The following is a 25,492-nucleotide window of genomic DNA, read 5'->3' on the forward strand; positions in this document are numbered from 1 at the left end:
AGCTTCAGGAAAATCTGGAAAACAAGGGTAACATCTCTTTTCTTTGCTGACTAATTGCCACCACAGTCAGGGGGACAAATGTATTTATAGGAATATGCATGTGGCGTGAGTTTTCATCTTGTGCTCACTTGGGTATTCTGCAACTGTTCCTGCTCATTGTGGGGCCTTGTACTATAGCAGTAGACTTTGGCTGTGAAAAACTTGCAAATGCAAAATTCTTGTAAGTTTTGGTAAATTTTAACTGGTAAAGGGTTAATTGGTTTGTAGTATTTCATATTGTGGTGGTTTTACCCTGCTGGGCAGCTAAACTCCACAACCACTCTCACTCCCACTCCTCAAAAGAAGAGGGGGAAAAGAAAGTATGATGGAAAGAAAAAGGCTCACAGGTTGAGATAAGGATAATTTGATTAAAGGGAAAAGAAAGAGGGGAAAAACAAGCAAAGGCTGTGTGGAAGCAAAGAGCGGGGAGAAAAAAAGCAATTATTCTCTACTTCCCATCAATGAGCAATGTTTGGCCACGTCCCAGGAAGCAGGGCCTCAATACATGTAGCGGTTGTTCGGGAGGACAGACGTCTTGATAATGAGACTGCTCCCCCTTCTTCCTCTTTCCCACCTTTTATTGCTGAGTGTGACACCATATGACATGGAATATCCCTTTGGTCAGTTTAGGTCAGCTGCCCTGGCGATGTCCCCTCTCCACCTCTTGCCCACCCCCAGCCTGCTGGCTCTGGGGGCTTTGGAGAAAGTCTTGTTCCTGTGCCAGCCCTGCCCAGCAAGAGACAAAGCGTTGGTGCTGTATCAGGGCTGTTGTAGCTGCAGGTGCAGAGAACAGCACTGTATGGGCCACCACAGGGGAAGCAAACTCCGTCCCAGCCAGACCCAGTACATGTATATATGACCACAGATCTACACGATGCCTGGTCATGCTTGGCAGCGTGTCGTCTGCTGCAGGCATCAAAGATGGGTGTACGTGTTGCCCCTTGCCCTGATGCAATTCTCTTTCTGTTGCCAGTATAGTCATTTTGACATAGCTGCAGATGCTTGTGCTCTTCCAAGGCTGCTTAAAAATCCCATGTGCCCTTCAAAGGGCTTGTTGGCCTTGTGACTGTTCGTCTGTAAACCAACCACTCCATGGGTGTCATCTGCTCTCAAGAGCGTTGAAATGCTAGATAGTATTTTGGGGAAGTAACAGTTTCCTACTTCTTTTTTTAGATTCTTGATATCTGCTGTTGACCAATGTCAGAATAACGGTCTGTATGGATCTTAGCCACCGTTTATGCTCTGTGGCTATTTTTAAGTTCCACGTGTAGTTCAGCCTTGAATTTTTCTTCTTGGCATTTACTTCTGACCACTGCAAACCACCATGTCATACAAAAATGGAAAGCTTGTGTGTGAACTTGATTTTGGGACCACACATGGAAGTTAGAGCTACTGTGTATTTTGAGTCAAATAATGTGAGAAATCTATACTATTTAAATGATTTTTTTTTCCACTGTTCAGCAGGTTTCTGCTTTTCTAGTTCTATAAGAACCGTTCAGAATTTACTAACATGCATTTCTCATTTTTGCTAGAATGAGAGGCTGAAAAAAATCTGTAGTGATTTAGAAGAAAAGCATGAAGCAGCAGAGCTTCAAGTAAAGCAGTTATCTATAGAGTACCGAAATCAGCTGCAGCAGAAAGAGGTATGATACAGAGTAAAGTATGTAAGTATGTCCAATATGCATTATGTTAATTTTTTTTTTTTGCTGTTATAGTGTCTGTGGTCTTTCAGTTGAAGTGTCAGAGTTGTAAATATACTGTTACGGATTGCTTGTTTATTAATATAGACGCTGAGAGACCAAGACATGAATTTCATTGAATCACGTAAAGTAAGCAGAGCTGCCGGGAGATAAGTGCGGAAAGAGAAAACTGGGAATGTCATGTGTGTGTCAGAATTTTTGTTCCTGTAATCTCTGAGAAATGGTACTTTAACTGCTTTGCATTTCTAGGTCAATTGCCTTTTTTAAGGAAGACGGTGGGAGCAAACTCTCATTTGAAAAAGTTACATTGTCTGCGGATATTGTAATTATTTATCTTAAAGTATACAATTAAAGGAAACAGAGCTACCTTTCATAATTTGAGAAAGTGCACCTTCACTGTAAACACACCAATTTTATCACCCACTGGGTAACATGAGCTTTTGTAGCCTTTTAAATGAAGACAGTTGCCACTATGCCTAGAATACTACACAAAATGAGTTTTATTTCTACTTTATATGTAAACACATGGGGGAACTAGAGGAAGCAGAACTTTGAGATGTGTAGAATTCTGCTCAGAAAATATAACAGAGTAGTTATGGGAGTATTGCATGCAGCTAATTTGAGCTTAATGTAAGTAAATTTGCAATATATTGAAATGTCAAGCATAAAATAAATCAAATATAACGTAAATAACATATATAATGCCATGTTTAATTTCCATATTTGAACAAACTCTTTAAACATCTTTTTGTTGTTTTTGGACAACCTATTAGCTTGAATTTTGATGTAGTACGTAGGTATCTAGACTGCTGAAAAAATCAGTAAAAACCTCTATGGAAGTAGGTGTTGAAATACTTAACTAAAAAGTATTAACACTTTTAATATGTACCTTGTGTGAGATGATTTGTAACACGTCAGCTAAGACTGCTTTTCTCCATTAGGAGAGTGTTCAAGGGTTTTTCTTCTTTTATTTTTTTAGTGGAAGTGACCAGTAATTTATGCTGGGAGGGAGTTGTTTGGTTGGTTAATATTTCGTAAGAGAACAAATAGAGTATATTTTGATATTCTTACTGAAACAATGCATTGTATTCTGTATGTTCAGGTGGAAATCAGCCATCTGAAGGCTAGACAGAATGCACTGCAGGAACAATTGCAGAAAGTACAGACGGCTGCTAGGTCATCACAGTCAGCTGCTGGTTTGCAACCAGCTACTACGTCAGCTTCCTTTGTTCCAGTGGTTAGACATTCCTCAGGTTTTGAAGGAGATGACATGGATTTTGGAGATCTAATCTGGTCTCAACAGGAAATAAACAGATTGTCCAATCAAGTTTCTAGGCTTGAATCTGAGGTGGACCACTGGAAGCAGATTGCACAGGTGAGTGATTTCCCCTCTGTCTTCCCCTCCCCTCCAAATTAGTATTTTCATTGCATTTGGTGTTTTGGAAGTGGGTCTTTATGACTTCATGCTGTAAAATTTATAGAAGCAACATGATTTGATGGAAGAGCTGAAACCTAATGATCTTAGTCATTTTTTTTTGCCATTACATGACTAGGGACACATTCAGTAATTGTTTTCCCAATGCCTTTTTGTGATGCTTTTAAGTGTGATTTGTCAAGCAAGGAAAAGCTTGTCATAAACGTTCAGCTAAAATATTAATACTACTTCAGGGTTTCATTTTTATGGAGCCTTTCAAAAAACACTTTTCTTCTATCTAGCTGTGATATCGACTGCTTATTGACAACACGATACTATCAAAAGTGCTAGATAGTATCACAGTGCTTGATACGTCAGTTGTACTTCATGGTCTGTGGATGCAAGAAAGGCTTTCAGGCTGTTGTTGATGTGAGTCATCATTTCTCAACTATAGCCTGATTTCAGAGATACTACTTCCTCTACATGGAAATACAGGAGTAAAATTAAACAATCCTGTTCCTTTGTGTAACTAGGTGCAATAGTGTCATGCTCCCACTTTCCCCCCACCAACCATTATGGATGTGCATCTAATAAAAAAAAATCAATGGAAAATTGATTTTTTTTAAATACACTTTTCTGAGTGCATTTTCACCATAGATTTGAACTTTGTTTCATGTTAGAAGCTTCGTATTTGCTTCACGTTACCTTTGTTGTTTTCTACCGTTGATTACCAAATGAGGATGTGCTTATTTGAAAAATATGTGTATTAATCACAATTACCACATGGAGGTATGATTCTTCTTTTCTCAGTCTTCCAAAGTGCAAGGGACAAATGTTGCTGAACAAAGTGAAATATGCAAGCTTCAAAATACCATTAAGGTAAGGTGACAACTTTGACAAACTGTTCCTAGCTTATGCTAGGTTATGATGGTTTTGTGTATGGGCACATGATGTGAGTAAAGTTAAACATATTTATAACACTAGCACTTACATCTTCTCTATTTAAAAATGCATGTGGACATGTATTTGTATTACTGACTGAAATGTTGCTGTGCTAAATTTCAAAACATGGCCAAGTATTCTGAGAAAGTGAGGGTGTTTGTATAATTTGATGTATATAGTATCTAAGCTTACAAGAATGCCATTAGCATTTATGAGGGCAAATCGCTTTTATAAGCTGTTGATGACGTGAGACTGAATTTTAGATACGCCAAGTAGTTTTTCCTCCCTTCTCATAAACACCTGCTCTTTTTTCATTGAAGATGCAAAAAACAAATCTTCAAGTCTTCCATGAAAGTTACTAGAAATGTCCTGCTGTATCCACTTCTTATACTGTAATCTTTATACTATCCTTTTTTAACATTTGCTATTGTGTAGTTGTCTAGAGCATATTGTTTGCATAAATATATTTTTAAACAAATGACTTTTTAAATGTTTCAAAAAAAAAACTTGGCCTTTTCTATGAGAAATCCCTTAATAAATCTTTTGATTTACTAGGGAAAACTTCTGTTTCTTTTGTGTTTTTTCTTTCTGAAGTTTCTGTACTGTATTTTACCGTTCTGTTTCTCTAACGATATTTTTAGGAGCTTAAACAGAATTTAAGTCAAGAAATAGATGACCATCAACATGAACTTTCAGTATTGCAGGATGCACACAGACAAAAGCTAATAGAGATAACTCGTCGACATCGAGAAGAGCTGAGTGAATATGAAGAGCGAATTGAAGAACTTGAGAATCAGTTACAGCAAGGTCTTTGTTACCATGTGCTTACTTTTTGAGATTGCTTTCTGATTTAATATGCAGTGAATTTTGGTTAAAGTATCGAATATGTGTATGTAGCAACAGTGTAATAAATATTAAGTAGATTGTATTTAGAAATTTGAATTTCAACTACAGTTCAGTCTTATGCTTAAGGTGACATGTGTCCTAGTATCTTAAATTCAATGTGGTTGGGTTGAATGCCAGAATTGTTTTTGAGAAGTACTATGTGCCAGTTGGGTTACTAGATTAAAAGCTTGAAGGTTGCCATAAGGACCACACATGTGTCTGTGGCATGATTGTAGAAGAAGCCCAGTAGTTTTCATGGGGAGCCTTCATTACATCTTGAAGGTACTTCATATTCCCAAAAAAGTTAGGTCAGTTAGGGTCTCTTAAATTAATCTTAGAAAACTGACGGATTCCATGTCCTAATAAATTAGTGTCCTTAATCTCACCCACCCTTCCTGGTCAAGTATATGCATATGTTAATTAAATCTTGAATTATGTGTCTTGCAACACCTTTTAAAACCATTTAGAGCAAGGAGTTTGTAAGTATTTGAAGGGCTGTTTATCAGATCATTCATATGCATGATACTGCTTCAAATGTTAATTCTATTTAAGTTAGTTTTCTATTGATGGTGATCATGTCTTTGTTTGAGACTATAGAAAGAGTGGAATTTACTTAAAAGTTACTAGTTGGTTAGTATTGCAAACCTCATCTCTTTTGCTTTTTAGATGGTGTACACACTGATGCTGTGGATGACTCTAAAATTAGTGAACAGAAAAAGAGTGTTCAGAATCTAGAAGGAGGAAAAGCAGAAGACTTGCAAATTATAAAAGACCTAGAGGATGAAATAAGAAGATTAAATCAGAAATTATCTTCTGCCAAAGAAGAAAACAAAATTCTTCTGAAAGATCAAGAGTTGTTAAAGGTAGAAAAAATCCAAATAACCCAGGAATATGAAAGTCTAAAATCTGACTTTAGCATGCTTCAAAGTTCTGTCACAGAGCAAGATGCTCTCTTGAAAGAACAGGAGAAGAAGTTCCAGTCCAAGACAATGCTACCAGAAGATGTCGTCAGATTGCAACAAGCACTGTTAGGTACAAAGATGATGTGGGTTTATTTTGTTGTTTGTGTTTTTAATATATCTTCACATATTTCCAACTTTAATGCTCAGAATTTGTTTCAAGGATTTGGAATTGAATAAGTGAATATGTACCTTTAAAAGCTGCTGCTTTAAATAAAGGTTGTCCACTGAGATAAAGGCAAGCAGAAAAGAGAATGTAATTAGGATTAGCATGATTTGCGTACGGGTTTCTGTTTCCAATAGTAATCATGTATGCCAGCTGATAGGATTTTTCTTTCTTTTAAAGTAATCCTAAATAGAAGTTTTGTTTAAATTGTAAAAGTATACTTTTTCTGCATAAAGTAGTCTGATGTTACTGTCTTTAAAGAAACACTGTAGGTTATCTGTTTTAGAATCATGTATTTATGTAGAAAATCTTCGGTACCACAGTGTAGCACTTAGGCAATACTGAAAGTTGTCCTGAGTGGATTCAGTTGTATAAGTAATGCCCTACATTGCATTGTTGATTGATACTGCAGTTGAAAATTTTACAGCACTGTTTCTTAAAAAAAAAAAAAAATACAATCTGGTCACAAAATGCTGTGAAACTATTCTCTTTTGAGCAGCAGAGTTCTGCTGGGGAAATGTAGGAGGAGGATTTGGGTTGTGTTGTTATTGTTTAGAAAGTAGTAAAACTTTATTATTTTTGTCTTCCTTTATAGAAGCAGAAAAGGAAATAGCAAGACTTTCAAGTTTAAATCAGGTAAAGTAATTTCTAAATTAAGAAACCAAAAAGGTTCATAGCAATAGTAACTGATGGAAAACACATGTTCTTGTCAGTATATGTTTTTGGAGCATTCACACTTATTTATAATCTTGTAATGGAAGCAGTAGTGGTTTTAAATTAATTTTATAATTGCATGTGGAAATCAGAAGCAATACATTTTGATTTGTGAAACTCCACAGCATACTCTGTTGAAGAAAACTAGTAAAGTTCAACCTATCACGTTGTTACTTAGGCTTCTATATCATACCTTTCAAGTATTAATTTTACATTAACTTCCCTTTGAATTATTAGATGGATAATATTTTAGTGTAAAACTGTGTTCATATCACAGAGGTATTTGTTCATCTATGTTCCTCCACTGATAAATATTTATAAGTAAAGACTAATTAGAGGTTGTATTTTTTAAATGTTCTGGATCCTTACGTGGAGTATTCCACTATTTAAATACTCTTTGTATTTTTGTAGGCTGACAGTTTCACTCATACAGGGAAAGATATTCAGGCATTTACACAAGATCTACAGGTTCTTAAAGAAGAAAACATTAAACTTAAAAAAGAAAAGGTGTGTATGGTAGATTTTCTGGACAGTGTTGTTTAGCTATTTCATGCTGTATAGAAAAAAATATTAAAATATTCAAACACCTTTTTAGCATATAGTACTGTTTTATTTTTCATTTAAATGTTGTTAATATTAGATTGATTGTTGTAGTTGGATGAACACACCGGTCAAGCATAACATCTCAGCATACAACTATTTTAAGTTTCTCCATTTTTAATATTGCATAACTTTTTTATTGCACAGAAGCATGAGTAAACTTTTGAGGAATTATCAAATGCACGTAGTGTAAATACCACTTATCCAGTACCTGGGATATTACTTGTGTACACCTAGAGATCCCAACATAAAAATGCATGCTTTGTTTTTACTGTTGAGGAAAAAAAGAAACCATTTTGAATCTAAACAGTTTACAAATTTTGTCAAGACAAAGGCTAATATTTAATACTTTTTGTTTGAATTAAGGAGGGACTTGAGAAGGAACTGCTACATGCACAACAAGAAAATAAGAATATTCTTTCTACGTATTCTGAGGATCAGAATTCAGAGCTAAATCAGTTAAGGCAAGATTTGGAAAGGAAAGAACATGAATTAAATGAAAGTATTGCTGAAAGAGAAACATTAGTAGCAGAATTGGAAGAACTAGACAAGCAGAATCAAGAAGCTACTCAGGTAATAAACATGGAAACTACCTACTGAATTTGGAAAATAGATACTTAAATTTGTGTGTTTATTTTTTAAGCTGATCTTCACACACAGATAAATTAACCTCTGGCAAAAAAAAAAAGTCAGGATCAGTGTTTCACCATATCTACCATATTGATGTGAAATTCTGAAGTGCAGGAAACCCACTTGTTATGAACAAACAAATATGGCATGTCCAGAATGGGTTTTACTTTCCAGAGGCTGGTTAAATACCACTTAATTTTTCTTTGCATGTGGAGAAAAGGCCACAGATTATATGTAAGCAGAATGAAATAATACCTTTTTGTGACTGTCCTGATATATTTGACCTTTAAATATATAGTAGCAAAACATGTTTTTCCATTATCAGTTTACTTTGTAGTATTGAACAGGTAAAATATTTTTCTATGAAATGAATCCCAGCAATTGTGTTAAAACATAGTCAAGCAAGGAATTGAAAATTGGCTATACAGATATATACTTAGTTGTGGTTTGTTTTTTGTTTTGTTTCGTGTTTTTTTTTTCTCATTTAAAATCTATTTGTTTTTAAGTAATGGGTGTTTACTGAATACCAGTTTCAACTTCTTTGAAAAGTTCTGGCTCTTAGTTCTTTTCCATAGATAGTTCTCTTTGAGTTCCTTGGTTTAGGTAGTTAGGGTGCTTTTGGGGGGGAGATGGTATTTTTGTTTTCAGTGAAAGACAATATATTTCTTTTATATTTGTTTTTAATTTATTTAGTACTGACTACTTGATACTACTTGCCAACTTAGTTTTTAAAGTAGGAAACATTGTTTCCAGGCAATTTTTTTATTGTTCAGTTGATAAAAACAAAATACATAAGTCTGCTTGTTCTCCTTTCCTAATGAATTCTTGTTTGTGTTCATTTCAGCATGTGATTACACTGAAAGAGCAGCTGTCAAAACAACACACACAAGGTGATAGTATCACCAAACAGCTGCAAATTGACGTAGATCTTGAAAGAAAGAAAGTAGCAAAACTGGAAATGGAGAAGATGGAAGCTATTAAGGAGTTAGATAGTCAGAAGGAAAAACTAAGCCAATGTTCATATGCACTTAATGATTTGCATATAAGTAAACAGCAGCTTCAAAACACTATTAAAGATCTTCAGGAACAATTAAAGAAGTCCCAGGACCGTAACTTGCATAACAAAAAAGAAATTAAAGAATTGCAGCAGAGACTAAAAGAAAGAGAGGAGGATCTTTCTGTATCCTTGAGCAAGTTAACAGAAAAAAGTAATCAGGAAGCTAACTACAGTTGTCAAGATCTGATTCTGAAAGAACGAGAAGTAGAAATTGCAAAACTACAGAATAACGTTTTGGAAAATAAACAAAGAAATGAAGACTTGGAGAAATCTCTATCTGATCTCAAAATAGAAAATGGAAAGCTAGTAACAGCCTTTGAAGAAATAAAACAGGAATTAAATGATGCCATTTCTGAGAAGAATAAAGTTTACTTAGAAAAAGACTCTGTTGTGGAGGCCTTGAAAATGGAAAAAAAGCATTTGGAAACTGAATTAAACCAGACTGAAAAACGGCTTTTTGAGCAAGCACAGAAGTATGAGCAAACTATTCAGGAATTATCAAATGCACGTAGTATGGATACCAGTGCATTGCAGCTTGAACATGAACGCCTGGTTAAACTGAATCAAGAGAAAGACTTTAAGATTGCAGAATTCAAAAGGAACATGGAGCAGATGGAAATTGACCATCAAGAAACAAAAGAGATGTTGACTACTAGCTTAGGAGGGCAAAAGCAGTTGACAGAACTCATAAAAGAAAAAGAGGAATTTATTGAAAAATTTAAAAATCAAGCCTTACAGGTAAAGCAGGAACTTGAGGAATATAAGAAAGCTTCAAAAAAGCAGGATGTCTTAAAACAAAATTTAGAAGAAAAAGACAAAAGTCTTGCCATCATGAAGGAAGAAAATAATCATTTGAAAGAAGAAATTGAACGTCTTAAGGATCAACAAAGTAGATCTGCACCTATGGTTGAGCCTAAGACTCTAGATATTATTATTGAACTTGAAAGTGAGGTAACACAGTTAAAAGTGATAAAGAATAATCTTGAAGAAGAAATAGAAGTTCTCAAAAAAACAATAGAAGATCAGAATCAAAAAACAGTGCAACTTCAGCAGTCTTTGCAAGAGCAAAGAAAGCAAATAGATGAGTCTAAAGTTCAGTGTGAACAAATGAATGTCACACATGAAAGACTTTCTTTAGAGAAGGATGAGGAAATTAAAAATTTACAGAAGACAATTGAGCAAATTAAGACTCAGTTACACAAAGAGAGACAGGTTATTCAGACTGATTCCTCTGATCTTTTTCAGGTAACCAAAGTTCAGCCACTTAATGGAGAAAATGGAAATGAAAAACATGACTTATCTAAAGCTGAAATTGAAAGACTAGTAAAAGGTATCAAAGAAAGGGAGATGGAGATTAAGCTTCTAAATGAAAAGAATGTTTCTCTGAGTCAACAAATTGATCAGTTGTCTAAAGATGAAGTCGGCAAACTTACTCGGATCATTCAAGAGAAAGACTTAGAAATACAGGCCCTCAATGCTAGAGTTTCCTCAGCTTCCTATCGGCAGGATGTTCTTTGCCTTCAGCAGCAGCTGCAAGCTTATGTCATGGAAAGAGAACAAGTACTAGCAGTTCTAAGTGAAAAGACAAGAGAGAACAGTCAGTTAAAAACAGAGTATCATAAGATCATGGATATGGTGGCTGCTAAAGAAGCAGCTTTGGTAAGGTTGCAAGAAGAGAATCAAAAGTTATCTAATAGATTTGAAAATAGCAGTCAAGACATGTTTAGAGAAACTATTCAGAATTTATCCCGTATCATTCGAGAAAAAGATATTGAAATAGATGCTCTAAGTCAAAAATGCCAAACCTTATTGACTGTCTTGCAGACGTCCAGTACAGATACTGACAGCGGTTCAGGAGGTGTTAACAGTAACCAGTTTGAGGAACTTCTACAAGAACGTGACAAACTAAAACAGCAAGTAAAGAAGATGGAAGAGTGGAAGCAACAGGTAATAACCACGGTTCAGAACATGCAGCATGAGTCAGCTCACCTTCAAGAAGAGCTACATAAACTTCAAGCACAGATTTCAGTTGAAAGCGATAGTAATTCAAAATTACAGGTAGATTATAATGGCTTGATTCAGAGTTACGAACAGAATGAGAAAAAGCTGAAAAGTTTTAGTCAGGAATTAGCACAAGTTCAACACACCATAGGACAGCTTCATAACACCAAGGATCTTCTCCTGGGTAAACTTGATTTGGTAACACCATCTGTAGCAATGGCTTCCATCATTTCGCAGCCTCCAGTCATTCAAAGCAGTGCTCCTGAAGTGCTCAGTGATGAAACTAAACTCCTTCAAAAGGAATTGGAACAACTGAAAAAAAAGTTGCAAGAAAAAGATTCAACTATTAGGACTCTTCAGGAAAACAATCAACGATTATCTGATTCTGTGGCTATAGCATCAGAGGTTGAAAGAAAGGGTCAAGAGGGGACTGATTCAGAGATAAGGCAGATCAAAGAAAAACATGATGTCTTACAGAAATCACTTAGAGAGAAAGACATACTGATTAAATCTAAAAGTGATCAGTTACTTTCTGTGAGTGAAAATCTTAGTAACAAAGAAAACGAAAATGAACTTTTAAAGCAAGCTGTGACTAACCTTAAAGAAAGAAATCTAATTTTAGAAATGGATATTCGAAAACTGAAAGAAGAAAATGAAAAAATAGTTGCAAGTTGTAGGGAAAAAGAAACAGAATTCCGAGCACTTCAGGAGACTAATATGCAATTTTCAATGATGCTGAAGGAGAAAGAGTTTGAGTCCCACTCAATGAAGGAAAAAAGCTCTCACTTTTGAGAAGTTGTTGAAAGAAAAAGAACAGGTATGTGTGTTCACATTTATTATCTTGAAATTAGTCGCTTGGTAGTGCGTTTTCATGTATATGTAGACATCAAGTATTTGCCTGAAATCCGTTTGTGACTCCTTACTGCTTTGCATTACAACAAAAATCCCTCCCCACAAAGTTAAATGAAAAATCAGCAGGTGAGTGGCTTGCAATTGTATCTATTAATTTTGTATTCATAACCCATGTTTTCCGTTCGTTTGAAAAATTCTCATTTACTGAACAGCTGCTCAATATTTTGGCTTTTTCCTGTTGTTCATTAAGTATACTACATTGTTTTTACTGTACGTTGCTCAAACTTGCGGAGGTGGCAAAGACTAATTTCTCAATGTGTTTTCTTCAAGTGTCATTCCGATTTGGTTGCTTCACAGCATCGCTATGAGATGAATGGGTTCACACGTCATCTTTTATAGCTGGAGAAGCTTCGGTGAAAAAAAAAGAAAGATAAAAACATTGGACAAACTAAATTAATGTTTTCTCTTCCCAAATCGATATATGGAAAAGTAGGTACTTTTTTTTGAAGTGTGTTCAGAGAAAAGTTGCAGTGGCTTATGAATTACTGTGTAAGTAATGTGAGTAAGAATCTTTTAAAAGAGCCAAAGAATTACGTGGCATTGTTGATACTCAGGTCAACAGCATGTTGTTTGAACTGCTACTGCTGGCATTAAGGAAGCAATATGTGAATCACCATTATTTTTGAAACATAGGAGTTAAGTACAATGCAAAAGAAAACATTTATCAAAACTACAGGAAAACAACAGAACTCCAGGATATAGATTTTTTTTGTTTGCTTTGTAGTCTCTGAAACTTAATCTGTCCTAGTGGGCAGTCTTTTCTGGTAGTTGCTTCCAAATATGTCATCTTTCTTTCCACAGTGCTCACTCTTTTCTCTTCAGGTCCCCATTCTTTTCATCCTGGTGGCTCTGGTTTCCATTATTCAGTCTTTTCTCAGAAATGTCCCCCTGCCATGTTTTTCTTCTCCTTGCTGCATTTAACATCCTTTTTTATTTTCCAAAATTCTGAGCATTGCCAGTTATCAGAGAGTGATGTTCATGCAAACCATTACAATATAACCTGGCATTTGTTTTATCCCCACTATAATTATAATAGAAAATTTCACATCACTTCAAAGCACTTTCAAACTACCAAATAAATCTGCAGTGTAATATATACAGAAGCTTATCATTTGTAAGTCCCAACTTTGATATATGTGAAAAATTGGGATTTTTTTTTTTTTTTAAGTTAGATGTGTAGGACAAATCTTTAGCTCTGTGTGTTCCTAGTGGTGGTTTCCCTATCCTCTTCTGAATAAATACTATGGAATTAAGAATAGAGTCTTTATGGTACCAAAGTACAGTTACATTATTTTTTATAAAAAAAAAAAAAAAAAAGCTTTGAATTACCATTGGGACTAATGTTCATCAGTTGTGCCGATACAAAATGTACACCCTCTTACCTTTTTACTGTTTTTTTTCATTATTCTAACTCCAGTAGCTGCTGCTCCTGGAAGCCTGCATTGTCTGGTTAGGTCCTTTGTGTTGCACGTCTTTGGCCTGCAGACCTCTTCACTCACTGACAGCTTAGGCTTTCAGTTTTGTAAGCATGGAACAATTGTCTGGACTTCTTTTTCTTCACAAATCAGAGAAGTTCCTTTTGCAGACTTCATGTTCACCATGGAGAACTATGAAAAATAGTGTTCAAATGTATTTTGTGTGCATGTCAGATGATAACACAGCATAAACAGCAGATTTGTGTGCAGGTTTGCAGCTCTACTGAAAAAAAATACTGTATTCAGTTTCATTAATAAATAATTGAAGCTTATAAGCACTAATGGTGAAAGCAAAGATTGGTTTACTTTTTACCAACATATTCAATAAAAATATCTGCTCTCAAAATAATATGATACTAATGGTAAAAAGGATGTTGGAAAGCTTCAAGTAACTGCAAATGCATCCATTTATTCAGGCTGTGTATGTGTGAATTGGAGGTAACAGACCAATTTCTTCATGTGTTTCTCCTTTATGTAAAGTTGTAGCAAATTGCTTATAAAGGGAAATTCATTCATTGAAATATGACAGGTGAAAATGTGATGTATGTTGCTGTGATCCTTTGAAGGCTGATCTCTAAAACTGAAGTCACCTTATGGCTTGTTTTTAAGGATTACTTCATGTGTTTAGTCATCTTAACTTCAGGCAAGTTGACATGCGTAGGCAGGTGCTTCATACGTCCATGTCCTAATGAACAGATACAACAAAGAAAACATTCCACCCGTAGCTGAAAACCTGAAACTTTGAAGTATTCAAGCGTCTGTAGTGTCCTTTTAGGAATAACTTTTAGTTCGTCTGTGAGGGAAATCACATTCAGGGAAAATAGTATTTTGAAGTTTTTCTGTGCTATAGGGCTGTGGGTGTCTCGCACTTCTCCTTGTTAAATTAGTATTTTCTTTCTATTCTTTTGGACAAAGACTACATCTCCTTCAGTAAGACTGCTGTGTTTGAAATCCTTTATGTCTTTGACAGGGCAAGACAGGGGAATTGAATCAACTGCTAAATGAAGTTAAATCAATGCAAGAAAAGGCTGTTACTTTTCAGCAAGAGAGAGACCAAGTCATGGTAGCACTCAAACAGAAGCAAATGGAGAGCAGTGCCCTGCAGAGTGAGGTATACCACCAAATAACTTAGAGTTGTAAGAAATAAAAGAGTAAAAAATTGCGTCTTACAATATTTTCTGCGTTATTTTTGTTAGCAGTAACTTGTGAAAAGCATTTGAAATCAATATGCAGGCAATATGCTTCAAAGGATGTTTTGTTTGCTTACATTATTTATGAAAACTGATAGTAAAAGCAACTTAAGGTATGTTCTACACAGATACAGCATTTACGTGAGAAGGAGCAGCGCCTAAATCAGGAACTGGTGAGGTTACGTAATCACCTTCTGGAAATGGAGGACTCCTACACGCGAGAAGCGTTAGCTGCAGAAGACAGAGAGGCCAAGCTAAGAAAAAAAGTTTCAGTTTTGGAAGAAAAACTCGTGTCCTCATCTACTGCAGTGGAGAACGCCAGGTGATCTTTTCATCTATCCAGCAGTGGCACTGTGAATTTTAGTTTTCTGGAGTGATACTGATAGCTTTATTTTATTGAATTTGCATTCTAGAGCATGCTAGGCAATTGAGAAAACAAAAATATATGAATTACTGTTATTCTAAATCAGGAAGGTAATTTGAAATTTCCTTGGCAACTGTTGTGAACTAAGAAGTTATTTGTCATTTTTGAAGCAACTATAGAAATCTTGGATCTTTGACAGTGCTTAGAACTAGAAACAACAAAAATCCCTCAACCCATCAATTAAATATAATTGAATAATTGAATATGTCAGAGCATAAAAGATTAACTTAATTGCCTTCAACGTCAAGGCTTCATTCACTTTGAAAGTGCATTTGAAAGTGTTTTATACAGTTGGATGCACAGGTGTGCTTGTGTTACTTTGTGCATTGCTTTTGAGAGGAGTACCCATCTGTACTTTATACATTATAGCATAGAAAGGTGTACACTGCTGTAAACCTTTTTCAACATACATATAAAGCAAGATGCATAGATGTTCTCATAGGTAGCACAATTGGAGAGGCGAGCGCCAATTATGGTGTTTTTTTTATTTACCATAATCACATTTTTCAGCTAGAACAATGAAAACCCCAGTATTAAAATTACTCAACACCTGTCTTGACTCTAATGTAGGCTTGTTGGTTACTTTGAGCAAAAGATTACTTTTTTATTTTAGTGCTGTTGTCCAAATGAACAAGGATTTTAATCAAATATATCTATGTAGCTTCAGTCTTTCCTACTTCTTAAGTGCCCAAAATGAGCTCTGCTCAACATTGTCAGCAAAGAGATTTCTGAGCTGAGCAGACTTGTGGAAAATTGTGGAGGAAGTTGAAGAGCTGGGAGAAGGCTACATAAAAACTGGCAGAATGTTCCTTAATTCTTCACCAACACTTGTCAAATGTCTTCCAAGAAATGTAGCCTATTTCCTACCTAGTATGCACTGTTAAGAAAGACTGAAATGGGAGTAAATCAGGTTCATAATATTTCTGCATAATGGGAAGTTAAATGGATATTCAGTGGTGGTCAGGATGGATATATTGAGTTCTTGGAGACTGGCCTTAAAAGTAATAGTTGATAGAAAGAGCTGTTGATACATGCAGTAATTGAATCAGGCAAGGTGTGTGTGTATGTTTTGTTTTTTGGTGTTTTTTTTGTTGTTGTTAAACATACTTCTGCAAAAATTGATTAAAAGATTATTTTTGTCGTTTTCTAATGCACTTCAAACAGAAGTTTGTTCTTATTTTTGGATTGCCAAAATTTTATTTCCAGGCATATTTAAAATGTGTCACTAGGGTTTTAGTTGTTTGTTTGTTTGTTTGTTTTTAAGAAGAATTTGGGGAAAAATGACTTCATTTTTATAAATTTAAGTGAAATTAAAGGTAGATTAAGTTTTGCTGTGGTTTAATTTTCTCTATGATGACTTCCTTCGTTATCTTAGTAAATAATTTGTTTCATTAAGTCATCAAGCTAGCCTGCAGGTCGAATCTTTGCAAGAGCAATTAAACTTGGTTTCCAAGCAGAGAGATGAAACTGTGCTACAGCTCACCATCTCACAGGACCAAGTGAAACAGTATGCATTGTCACTGGCCAACCTGCAGATGGTGCTAGAGCAATTCCAACAGGGTAAGTTTTGTCAAGAAATACCGAAGATCGCAACACGCATTTTTCAGATGGGATAGTTACCATATTTTGGTGCTTTTAAAAGCATGTAGTTAATTGGTTTTCATTTTGGTAGCTTGAATTTCAGAAGATTTTGTCTTTTGAAAAACTTTAGTAAAATTCTGGCCCTGTGAAAACCGACGGTCGTTATCCTGTATATGAAACTAGAATTCCACCTCTACCTTGTGAAAACCAGATGTGATAATGCTAAGGTGTATCCCCCTAAAGAGAGAGACTTATTATGAATTGAGATCTTTTTTTTTTTCTTTTTGTATTTTAACCCATTAGAGGAAAAAGCCATGTATTCAGCAGAGTTAGAAAAACACCAAAAACAGACTGCAGAATGGAAAAAAAAAAGCCGAGAACTTAGAAGAAAAAGTTGTATCACTGCAGGTGGGTTGAATAATGAAGCTGAACACAAATTTAATGCAAATTTTGACTGATTTTTTTTGAGCTGTTGTGTTAAGTCTTACTGTCTCAGAGTATATAGAGTTATATAATTATTTTGTCTTCTCTGGTTGAGGGGTTGGGAACGGGATGAGACTGAAAGAAGGGCCAGCAAGGTAGCGTACCTCTGACTATCCTATTTCTGAGGATGTTTACAATCCAGTTATTCTAGAGTATAAGCGATTGAAGCCTTTGTGTCTGTTGTGTTTGATGTATGTTGTATCGAAATAATCATGATAGTGAACTCATGCTTCTCTCTCTGTCCTTTTCTACCCTCTCTTCAGGAAAGTTTAGGAGAGGCAAATGCTGCACTGGATGCAGCATCAAGGCTTACTGAGCAACTTGATGTTAAAGAGGAGCAGATTGAAGAGCTTAAGAAAGAAGGTAACTATTTTTTTTTCCTCTGCTTAAAATATTCCAGGTAGATGGGGAGACAATATAGTGTTCTTAGAAATTTACCAAATTGTCCTTAATGAGGGAAAAGAGTAATTCTGTGCCACCTTTTGAGCATTTACTAAGTTTATAAAACATTTTTTAAAAAGATGTGTGCCTTCTGTTAGTGATCTCTCTCAAGAGAAGGCCAGGCTTTCTTCTCTCTAGGTACCAAAGCCCTTGATTTAGTTCAGTGTCTCTTTAAAAAGTTTGTGAAATATGAAATGCTGTCACATTTTCCAAAATAACTACCATATTTCACGTAGAGATAGTTACTGTGAGGTAGAGAGAAAGTGTATGCTGTTGAGATGCAGAGAGAGCAGTTCTTGCACAGGTATGAGACTGACTGAAGAGATTACGTGGAAGGCCTTGGACACATCTTTAGATTGTATTTTTAGATCTCATTTCAAATAAGCTTCCTAACGGCTCATATTTAGACAGATGCCTTTCATACTGTTCTAAGATTAAGTACTCCAACACTTGATGAACTTCATTACTTTGGATATGAAGACAAAGCTTGGCCAGACAGTAAAGAACTTTGACAGGAGAAACAGTTTTGAAAAGGAAGAATATTTACAGCGAGGGTGGTCAGACAAAGGAATAGGTTGCTCAGAGAGGTGTGTCCAGCCATGGAGATACTCAAAACCCACTTGCACACAATCCAGGACAACCTGCTCTCTCTGACTCTGCTTAAGCAGAGGGGCTGGACTGGATAACCTATAGAAGTCCCTTCCAACATAAATGATTCTGTGGCTTTGTGATGCTGTGAATGAAAGGGAAAAAGAAAACGATGACATCACTGAAACATAAAATCCATGATAGATACATAGTCTTCTCTTTTGTAAATACCTCTAGCATTAAAGCTGTATAGGAAAGCATAAAAAGGCAGAATAACCTACTAGTAAAAACTGATACCATTTCAACATATTTCTGTTTTGTGGCCTTAAACTTTATTCTAATCAAAAAAAGTTAAGGGTAATTTCTGTACAATGTATTTGAATACCAAACATCAGTAAGATTTATAAGCTCAGACCTCGATTGGAGATGATATAATAGGTATACAAATATATAGATTGCTGTTTTTCTTACTGCATTAATTTAGTTTTCATGAGAAAGGGGTTGTAGCATTAGGTAAAGTAGGACTTAGAACTAATAATTTTGCTGGATTTCTGTACATAAATCTCAGCCCTGTTCTGTATTCTGTCTGGAATATTTCCTTAAACCAAGAGGGAAAGTTACCTCTGTCTAGTTCCATGATAGTTCTGATATGCGTGAACTTACTAACAGTACCAATTGTCGAGGGAGTATTAAGCTCTTTATTATTTTCTTTCTTGTTTCTTTGTTTATTGTATTTTCCTCCTCCATTTTCCTAGCTGAATCCCACTTTCTCTTTTCCTATCTTTCTGTGGGTCACTGCAGTTTGCTGTTACTGCAGCATCCTCTGTTAGGGTCCAGCTGTCACTTGCACGCGTTGGATAAATATGAAGCCAGAGGAAAACTTCTGATTGCGCCCTGTAGCGGGCTCTCAAATGGGAGTTTGAAGGGCAGAGGTTTGTTCACTCGCAGGTCACTTAACAGCTCTTACTTTCATATTTTTCCCCCCATGTCTGTAGGAAATATGGGGGTAAAATCCTTTAATTAAGGCTTGCTGTGGGAAGGTGCCTGTAAAGTCATCTCTGGTGGATGCAGTGGTAACTTTTTTTGTTTAGACCATATTCAACTAATTATTGGTATTCATTTTTTCTTGAAATATATAATATTTTCGTTCAGGAAACTTGTTTGTGGTATTGTAATTAGCGTAAAAAGTCATTTGAAAGCCATTGCAGTTTCACCAAGAGCTCTATAAAAAGTTACCACTTATATACTACACAATTGGAAGGGCGTTTACTTAAATGTCGTTGTGTCTAAGTACAGTTTGGCATCCCAGCGGACATCATAGCAATAATCTGAGTTCACATGTGAATTTTACAACTTGAATTAAGTTTCAAGCTGCTGCATAAATCATGTACCAAATCAGTAGACTTATTTTTTAATTTACCAATCTTTATATCTCTGTCTTGCTAAAGACATCACAGTGAAAGTTTTCAAATACCCTGGATTGAAAATAATGTTGACATAGGCAAATATGGTACCATTAAATGGGTAGCTCTACCCTAGTGGTTAATTTTAAAAGCTAAACTGCATTAAAGCAGGGGGTTAACATGTTAATGGGTTTGAACTGCGAGAGAAAATTGGGTCTCAGTATTCTATCAAACCATGCTGTATTGGCAAGCAATTTACTTGTTTAAAAAATGTGAAACAGGATTGTTGTGTAAAGGAAACAGCACTTTAATGTTGTTGTAGAATAAATCATAATTTTTATTGAAAAAAAGACCACTCCGTTTTCTGTATTTACACAAGAAAACATATAGTGTCTTATTGAAAATTGGCCAAATGCATTCCCAGACAGAGTTCTGTTGGCCAAATCTTTTGAAGGATTTCTTTATGGATTTTTTTGGCAGGAGAAGTGATTTTAATGGAAAAGTATAAGATGTACCAGATGTAGTTTTCTAGATTGCCATAAATGGTTAACAAATTATTGGAGACTGCTGTAAATGTCTGGTTTACAGCAGCCCGTGCTGAATTTTGGCTCAAGTCTTTTTTGTTATTCAGTCTCTTCACACACTGAAAGTACGCGTTTAAGTCCTTTTCAACTGTAAGATGCTGTTTTAAAAGGAAATATTCCATTTAAAAACTGTTTAATTTAAAGTTGTGTAATCTCTGTGGGTGAATGTAGCCACGTAACTGTCCTTAAAAGACAGTCCTCTTTGATTTAAAAAAAAAAATCTCAGGAAAAAAATAGAAAAGTCTTAGAATTAACATTTCACTTCAAAATTATTAATTGCTTTTTTTAAAAATAATTTTGTAGATAAAAATTGGAAAAAAAAAAACACTTATCTTGCTCTGTAAAGCAGTAGCAATGTCATGAGATTTATTTAACCTCTTTTTCACATGCTGTTTCTTTGAGTTTTTTTGGTGCTGGTGCCATGTTGTTAAGTTAATGGTATTAGTAGTTTAGCTTCTATTCCTTTTAATTCTGTGGAGACCTCAGTAACAACTCAAACTCCATGTATGCTCCTGCAACTGTTGTTATTCCATAAACATATGGGAATTTTTTTCATTCAAATTTGGGGACCTGCTTAACCATGTTACAAAGTAGCCTAATATTAAGTAACATTCCCAGCATGACACTAGTTAGTTTGTTCTACTCTTTATATAGTTCGTGTTTGTGAAGTAAAGAGTTTGTTTAGATATCTGGAGTATTTGAACAGGACACATTAGTTTGTATCCATTTCACAGCCTAGCTCTTTGTGCATATATACCAAAACTCCATACAGGTTCTCATGGAGTTACGAGTGTTAATTGCGAACGATGTTGTGTCAGCGTGGTTGTGGCATGCATTTATTAAAGGTTGAAAGTCATGTAGAAATTAGAGTGGAATGTTTTTCATACATCCCAGGTGATCTGAAACTTAGAAAAAAATCCCCAAAGTCGCCTTTCATCTTCCCTTGTCTCCATATTCTCTCAAGAAAAACATAATTCTTTTAAATAGCTATAAGATATCCACTCATTTCTACAAAGACGTTGAGGCTTTTTAGAAATAAACTACAAGACAGATGCAATAAAAGTATACTTTTTTATGAAGCATTTACTTTTAATCAACATGAACCCAAGAGGTTTTGAAATAGTAGGAAGATTAAGTCACTCAGCAACTTTTCCATAGGGTTTGAAAACATTTGAAGGATTCAGCATTATGAAGGGAGGGAAGAAAGCTCATGCAACTGCAGCTTATGCAACTGCAGGGTAGAGTTTGTCTTCACATTGAGGGTCCATATTATGTTGTTCGGCTTGTGTTTGTTGTTTAGACTTGCACTTTTATTAGGAAAAAGTAACTTCAAAGATATCATCTTGCAGAACCAGAGTTTGGTGAAAAAATCTATTTTTGCTGTTTTGAAGCTTATCTTCAAAGAATTCTTTGTACCTTGTAACTATCTGTTTTCTTCTCTGTGGACATTTTGTTATTAGTGTCCTTAAATCCTGTGTTCGGGGATAGCTTTTTTCCTGTCAGTTTTCACTCTGTGCTTTCTGCATAAATTTGTGTAGACCTGAATGTCAGATATTTTTATCCAATTTCTAACATAGCCAGATTTTATAAAGACAAAACTTTGGGTCTTGTATCCTTAGAGTCAGGATGTTGTAAAATACTTGTGGCAAGTAAAACCTTTAGGAGAATCTTTTGCTTCATTATGATCTTTACTTTTTGAGTTTAATGGGAGGTCAGGGGAAGCCTGAGTTATTGACAGAGAATTATTTGGGTAATCAGGTGTATCCTGTATTAAAGCTATCAAATAATTTGTGTTAGTGAAATTTTAGGGAAAGTTGTAGAGAAATTTGTGCTATGGAATTATTGGATGAGAGTGAATATATTTGAGGTTAAGTACTGAGATCCAAAGGCCCAATAACAACATGTGATTTATAATCAGGTTATAAAACGGATTAAGGATTGCCACCATAGGATATACACTTTTACCAAGAACATCTTTCCAGTTCTGTGTGATCTCGGTGGAACAGAGCAGTTCATCAAACCTTATGCAGTTGATTTTATATTCTGGGTGTTTCTGTACTGTAGCTTTGAGTATTGTTCTGGAAATCCTAGCTTATGAATTCAAGTAATAATCACTTACTAAGTTGACACTATTTTTAAGAAATCATGTTGATGCTGTCTAAAAAAATATGTTAGCATGTCTTGGTAAGTGTGTATTATTAATAACATTTTGAAGCAGTCTGCAAATTTATTTGCTTTGACCTAATGTTTTATAGGAGAGATCAGAAAAGAAATGTTAGAAGATGTACAAAATAAACTAATGAATCTCATCAACAGCACAGAAGGAAAAGTGGACAAGTAAGTCTCTCATTATGTTATTGTACATTTCTGTTATTGCTCATGATGTGCAGATAACGTAACCGTTGTAAGAGTGGTGCAGAACTGAGCTTTTGTATGTAAGCTTGTAATATACTCTCGTTATCTTGACATTTTTCAATTGCTTGGTGATTGTGAATAGTAATCTTGATTATTAAAACTAATGTGTATAAATTTATATTATTGACGTGTTTAAGCAGCATTACACTTCAATAGCATGAGCTCTGAAAATGGAGAGTTCTTAGTGAACATCTGTTATAAAGTATCCAACGTGTGAAGGGCATCACTGGGATGCTGTGCAATTTGATTTCTTTCTTGGTCTTTTTGTTCTCTCTCCCTGCGTTAGACCTGAACCTAGGATAGGCAAATGAGTTCCCCTGCCCCCTTCTTAGGTCTTGTTTTGGGACTGTACATAAGTATCTGTTTAAAGGTTCTGAGTCAAGATTTGAGGATATATATTTTCCTGCATCGTGTCACTTGCATCAAAACTTGGTAATGTACGACTCAGTTTCAAATTATTGCCTTAGAATATTTCTAATGTTGTCCAAATTGCAGCTCTTTGCTCTAAAAAGTGTTTTAACTTGGAGAGTAGAGAAATTTGTGAGGTTTCCTTTTAGTTCTTTGTACTGGCTTGTTTATTTGGGTTATTGTAAATTAGGTAAAAGTATGAGGAATAAATGCATCAGTGTTTCCTTATCAACTGCTACTTCAGAGCAGGCAGTGTAACAAGCTTCCTTTGTTCTGCAGGCTCCTGATGAGAAATCTCTTTGTTGGACATTTTCATACTCCAAAAAATAAACGTCCTGAAGTGTTAAGGTTAATGGGAAGTATCTTGGGAATAAAAAAGGAAGAACTTGATCAGGTAATGCTTACTGAAAACTAGGCTTCCTTCATTTGCAGTATGCTTACCTGAAAATAGAACGATTTGCTGCTAAACTAAATGTAACTGTCCTGGTACTTCCTGCGGGGGGAGAAGTGTGTTTTTTATGTGGGACATGCTGTTCTTAATGGAATCTCATGATAACTGCATTTAATATGGATTTCATCTTCCTGAGGAACACTAATGCAGAAAGGAAAGAATTTAACTTTGTTGTGTTGCACATAATATCTGTAATATGTTGGTTAAAGAAAAATAAGACATTTTTATATGTACCACTAGGTATTGTGAAGAATATGGCTTTTATATTTTTGCACAAAGAGCTAGGATTTTAGACTGCCAGTTTTCAGGAGGGAGAGAGTAAGGTTTTGATAGTACTTGAAGTTTTTATTTATCTGTAGGATTCTGTGGGATTCCCACATGATTGGTAGTGAATAAACATAAAATGAGCACAGTTTTGCAGTTTTTGATCTGCTGCTTTATTTTTTGTTTCCTAATTTTTTTTTTTTAAACCTTCTAGTTACTATCTGAAGAACAAAGAGGAGTTACAAGATGGGTGACTGGCTGGCTTGGTGGAGGAACTGGGTCAAAGAGTGTCCCTAATACACCTTTAAGGCCAACTCATCAGAATGTTTTTAATAGTGTAAGAATCAATCATGTATTCCCTGCGTTTGAGTAAAGAACTGGAGCAGTTGCATATTAGTACTTAGGAACCAAACATAAGTGTATTGAGCTTAATGTACTGATTCTGCTGTATCTTCCATTATTTATTTGCTTTGTGCAGCTGCTTTGGCATGTTGTTCCCCCACTTCCAGCAACACCTAAATAAATATGTAGGCCTTGATGAAAATTGCACAGTCCTAAGTGTTGAGCTAATACAAAACTCTGATTACTGTTCCACTGGCTCCTGGGACCAGTGACTTCTTCCAGTATGGACTATATACTATAATATCATATTTTGATGACAATGTTCCCATTTGTTCTTTAAATTTCACTTGAAAAGCTTTCTCAGCTGCTGCAGCTAGTGTCTCTTATGTATAGAATATAAAGTTGATGTTTAAGCTTCCAAATACTGTAAAGCAACAGTTCTTATAGTATGGCCCATGTGAACAGTTAATCTATGGAACTTTCCATTTTGTAGACCTCTAAGTAGTGCACTCAAGGATTAAGCACTGAGAAAACGGGGCAGTTTGGATTAACTGTGGTTTTTTGGTCCTGGAGCTAGAGAATGATGCTTAGAATTGACTCCTGTAAATTATCTTGAACTGTAGGGATGATTTTTTTGCCCACAAAAATAATGCAGGCATTTAGGCCACCACAGTATTGTGGTCTTATTAACTATGGATGGAAAAGAGAAAAATTAATATTTTGGTATGTATAGGATAAGCTCTACTTAGCAAAATCTTATCTTGTGATGCAATTACACCTTAACCAGTCCATGCTTCATTTATTCAAGACATTTTGCCAAACGAAAGCATTGTTGGAGGAGTGATTTGCTTGAGTGTGGACGCAGGAAGTACTTATGATGTGTGTAGCATCACAGGTTTCTTGAAACAATTGACTTAAATCAATAATGGAACCATGGTGGAAGTGTATGAATTTAGAGGATGTATCTTTAGAGTGTATGCCACATAAATGCCATTCACTGAGACAACAAAAACTTTGTGTTTTGAAAATAATTTACATTGTCCCTCACTAAGTAGTACTAAAATACCAGTACAGAGTTCTTTGGAGCCTGCTGACAGCTTTTCTTTATGTATTTATTTTTAACTGAAGTTTTGTTGAAAAGCATGTAAAATCTAATAACTTGTAGCATCTTGTAGTCTTTTTCAGAGTTGTTTGTGAAATTCCTTGAAACAGAATCTTGCCCAAGCCTTCCTCCACCCAAGCTCTCTGTTCATGATATGAAACCTTTAGGAGCAGCAGGAACTGGTAAAGCTGGCAGCATTCCATCCAGCAGTCAGATACAAGGTAAGATCTAAAGAAAGACTGAAACTTTACACAGATATAAATAACTAAAGGTAGAATTTTTGAGAGGACTTAAATGTTTCCGTGATTCCTCATCTGTGAAG

General features: G+C 35.3%; 1 protein-coding gene across 1 annotated transcript in view; it reads left to right on the forward strand.

Moving 5' to 3' along the window:
• The window catches only part of TRIP11 (thyroid hormone receptor interactor 11), a 34,632-nt gene that overhangs the window by 2,920 nt on the left and 6,220 nt on the right, over positions 1–25,492 (forward strand). The window contains 20 exon segments of the mRNA XM_040558300.1: positions 1,572–1,682; positions 2,842–3,114; positions 3,964–4,032; positions 4,737–4,902; positions 5,647–6,012; positions 6,701–6,741; positions 7,231–7,326; positions 7,786–7,992; positions 8,894–11,881; positions 11,883–11,924; positions 14,465–14,605; positions 14,813–15,006; positions 16,505–16,668; positions 16,993–17,051; positions 17,053–17,097; positions 17,436–17,535; positions 22,444–22,525; positions 23,291–23,405; positions 23,941–24,063; positions 25,244–25,391. Of these exon segments, the coding sequence (XP_040414234.1) occupies positions 1,572–1,682; positions 2,842–3,114; positions 3,964–4,032; positions 4,737–4,902; positions 5,647–6,012; positions 6,701–6,741; positions 7,231–7,326; positions 7,786–7,992; positions 8,894–11,881; positions 11,883–11,924; positions 14,465–14,605; positions 14,813–15,006; positions 16,505–16,668; positions 16,993–17,051; positions 17,053–17,097; positions 17,436–17,535; positions 22,444–22,525; positions 23,291–23,405; positions 23,941–24,063; positions 25,244–25,391 (5,530 nt within the window).

This window comes from Cygnus olor, chromosome 5 (genome assembly GCF_009769625.2).
Source record: "Cygnus olor isolate bCygOlo1 chromosome 5, bCygOlo1.pri.v2, whole genome shotgun sequence".
Classification (NCBI taxonomy): Eukaryota; Metazoa; Chordata; class Aves; order Anseriformes; family Anatidae; genus Cygnus; species Cygnus olor.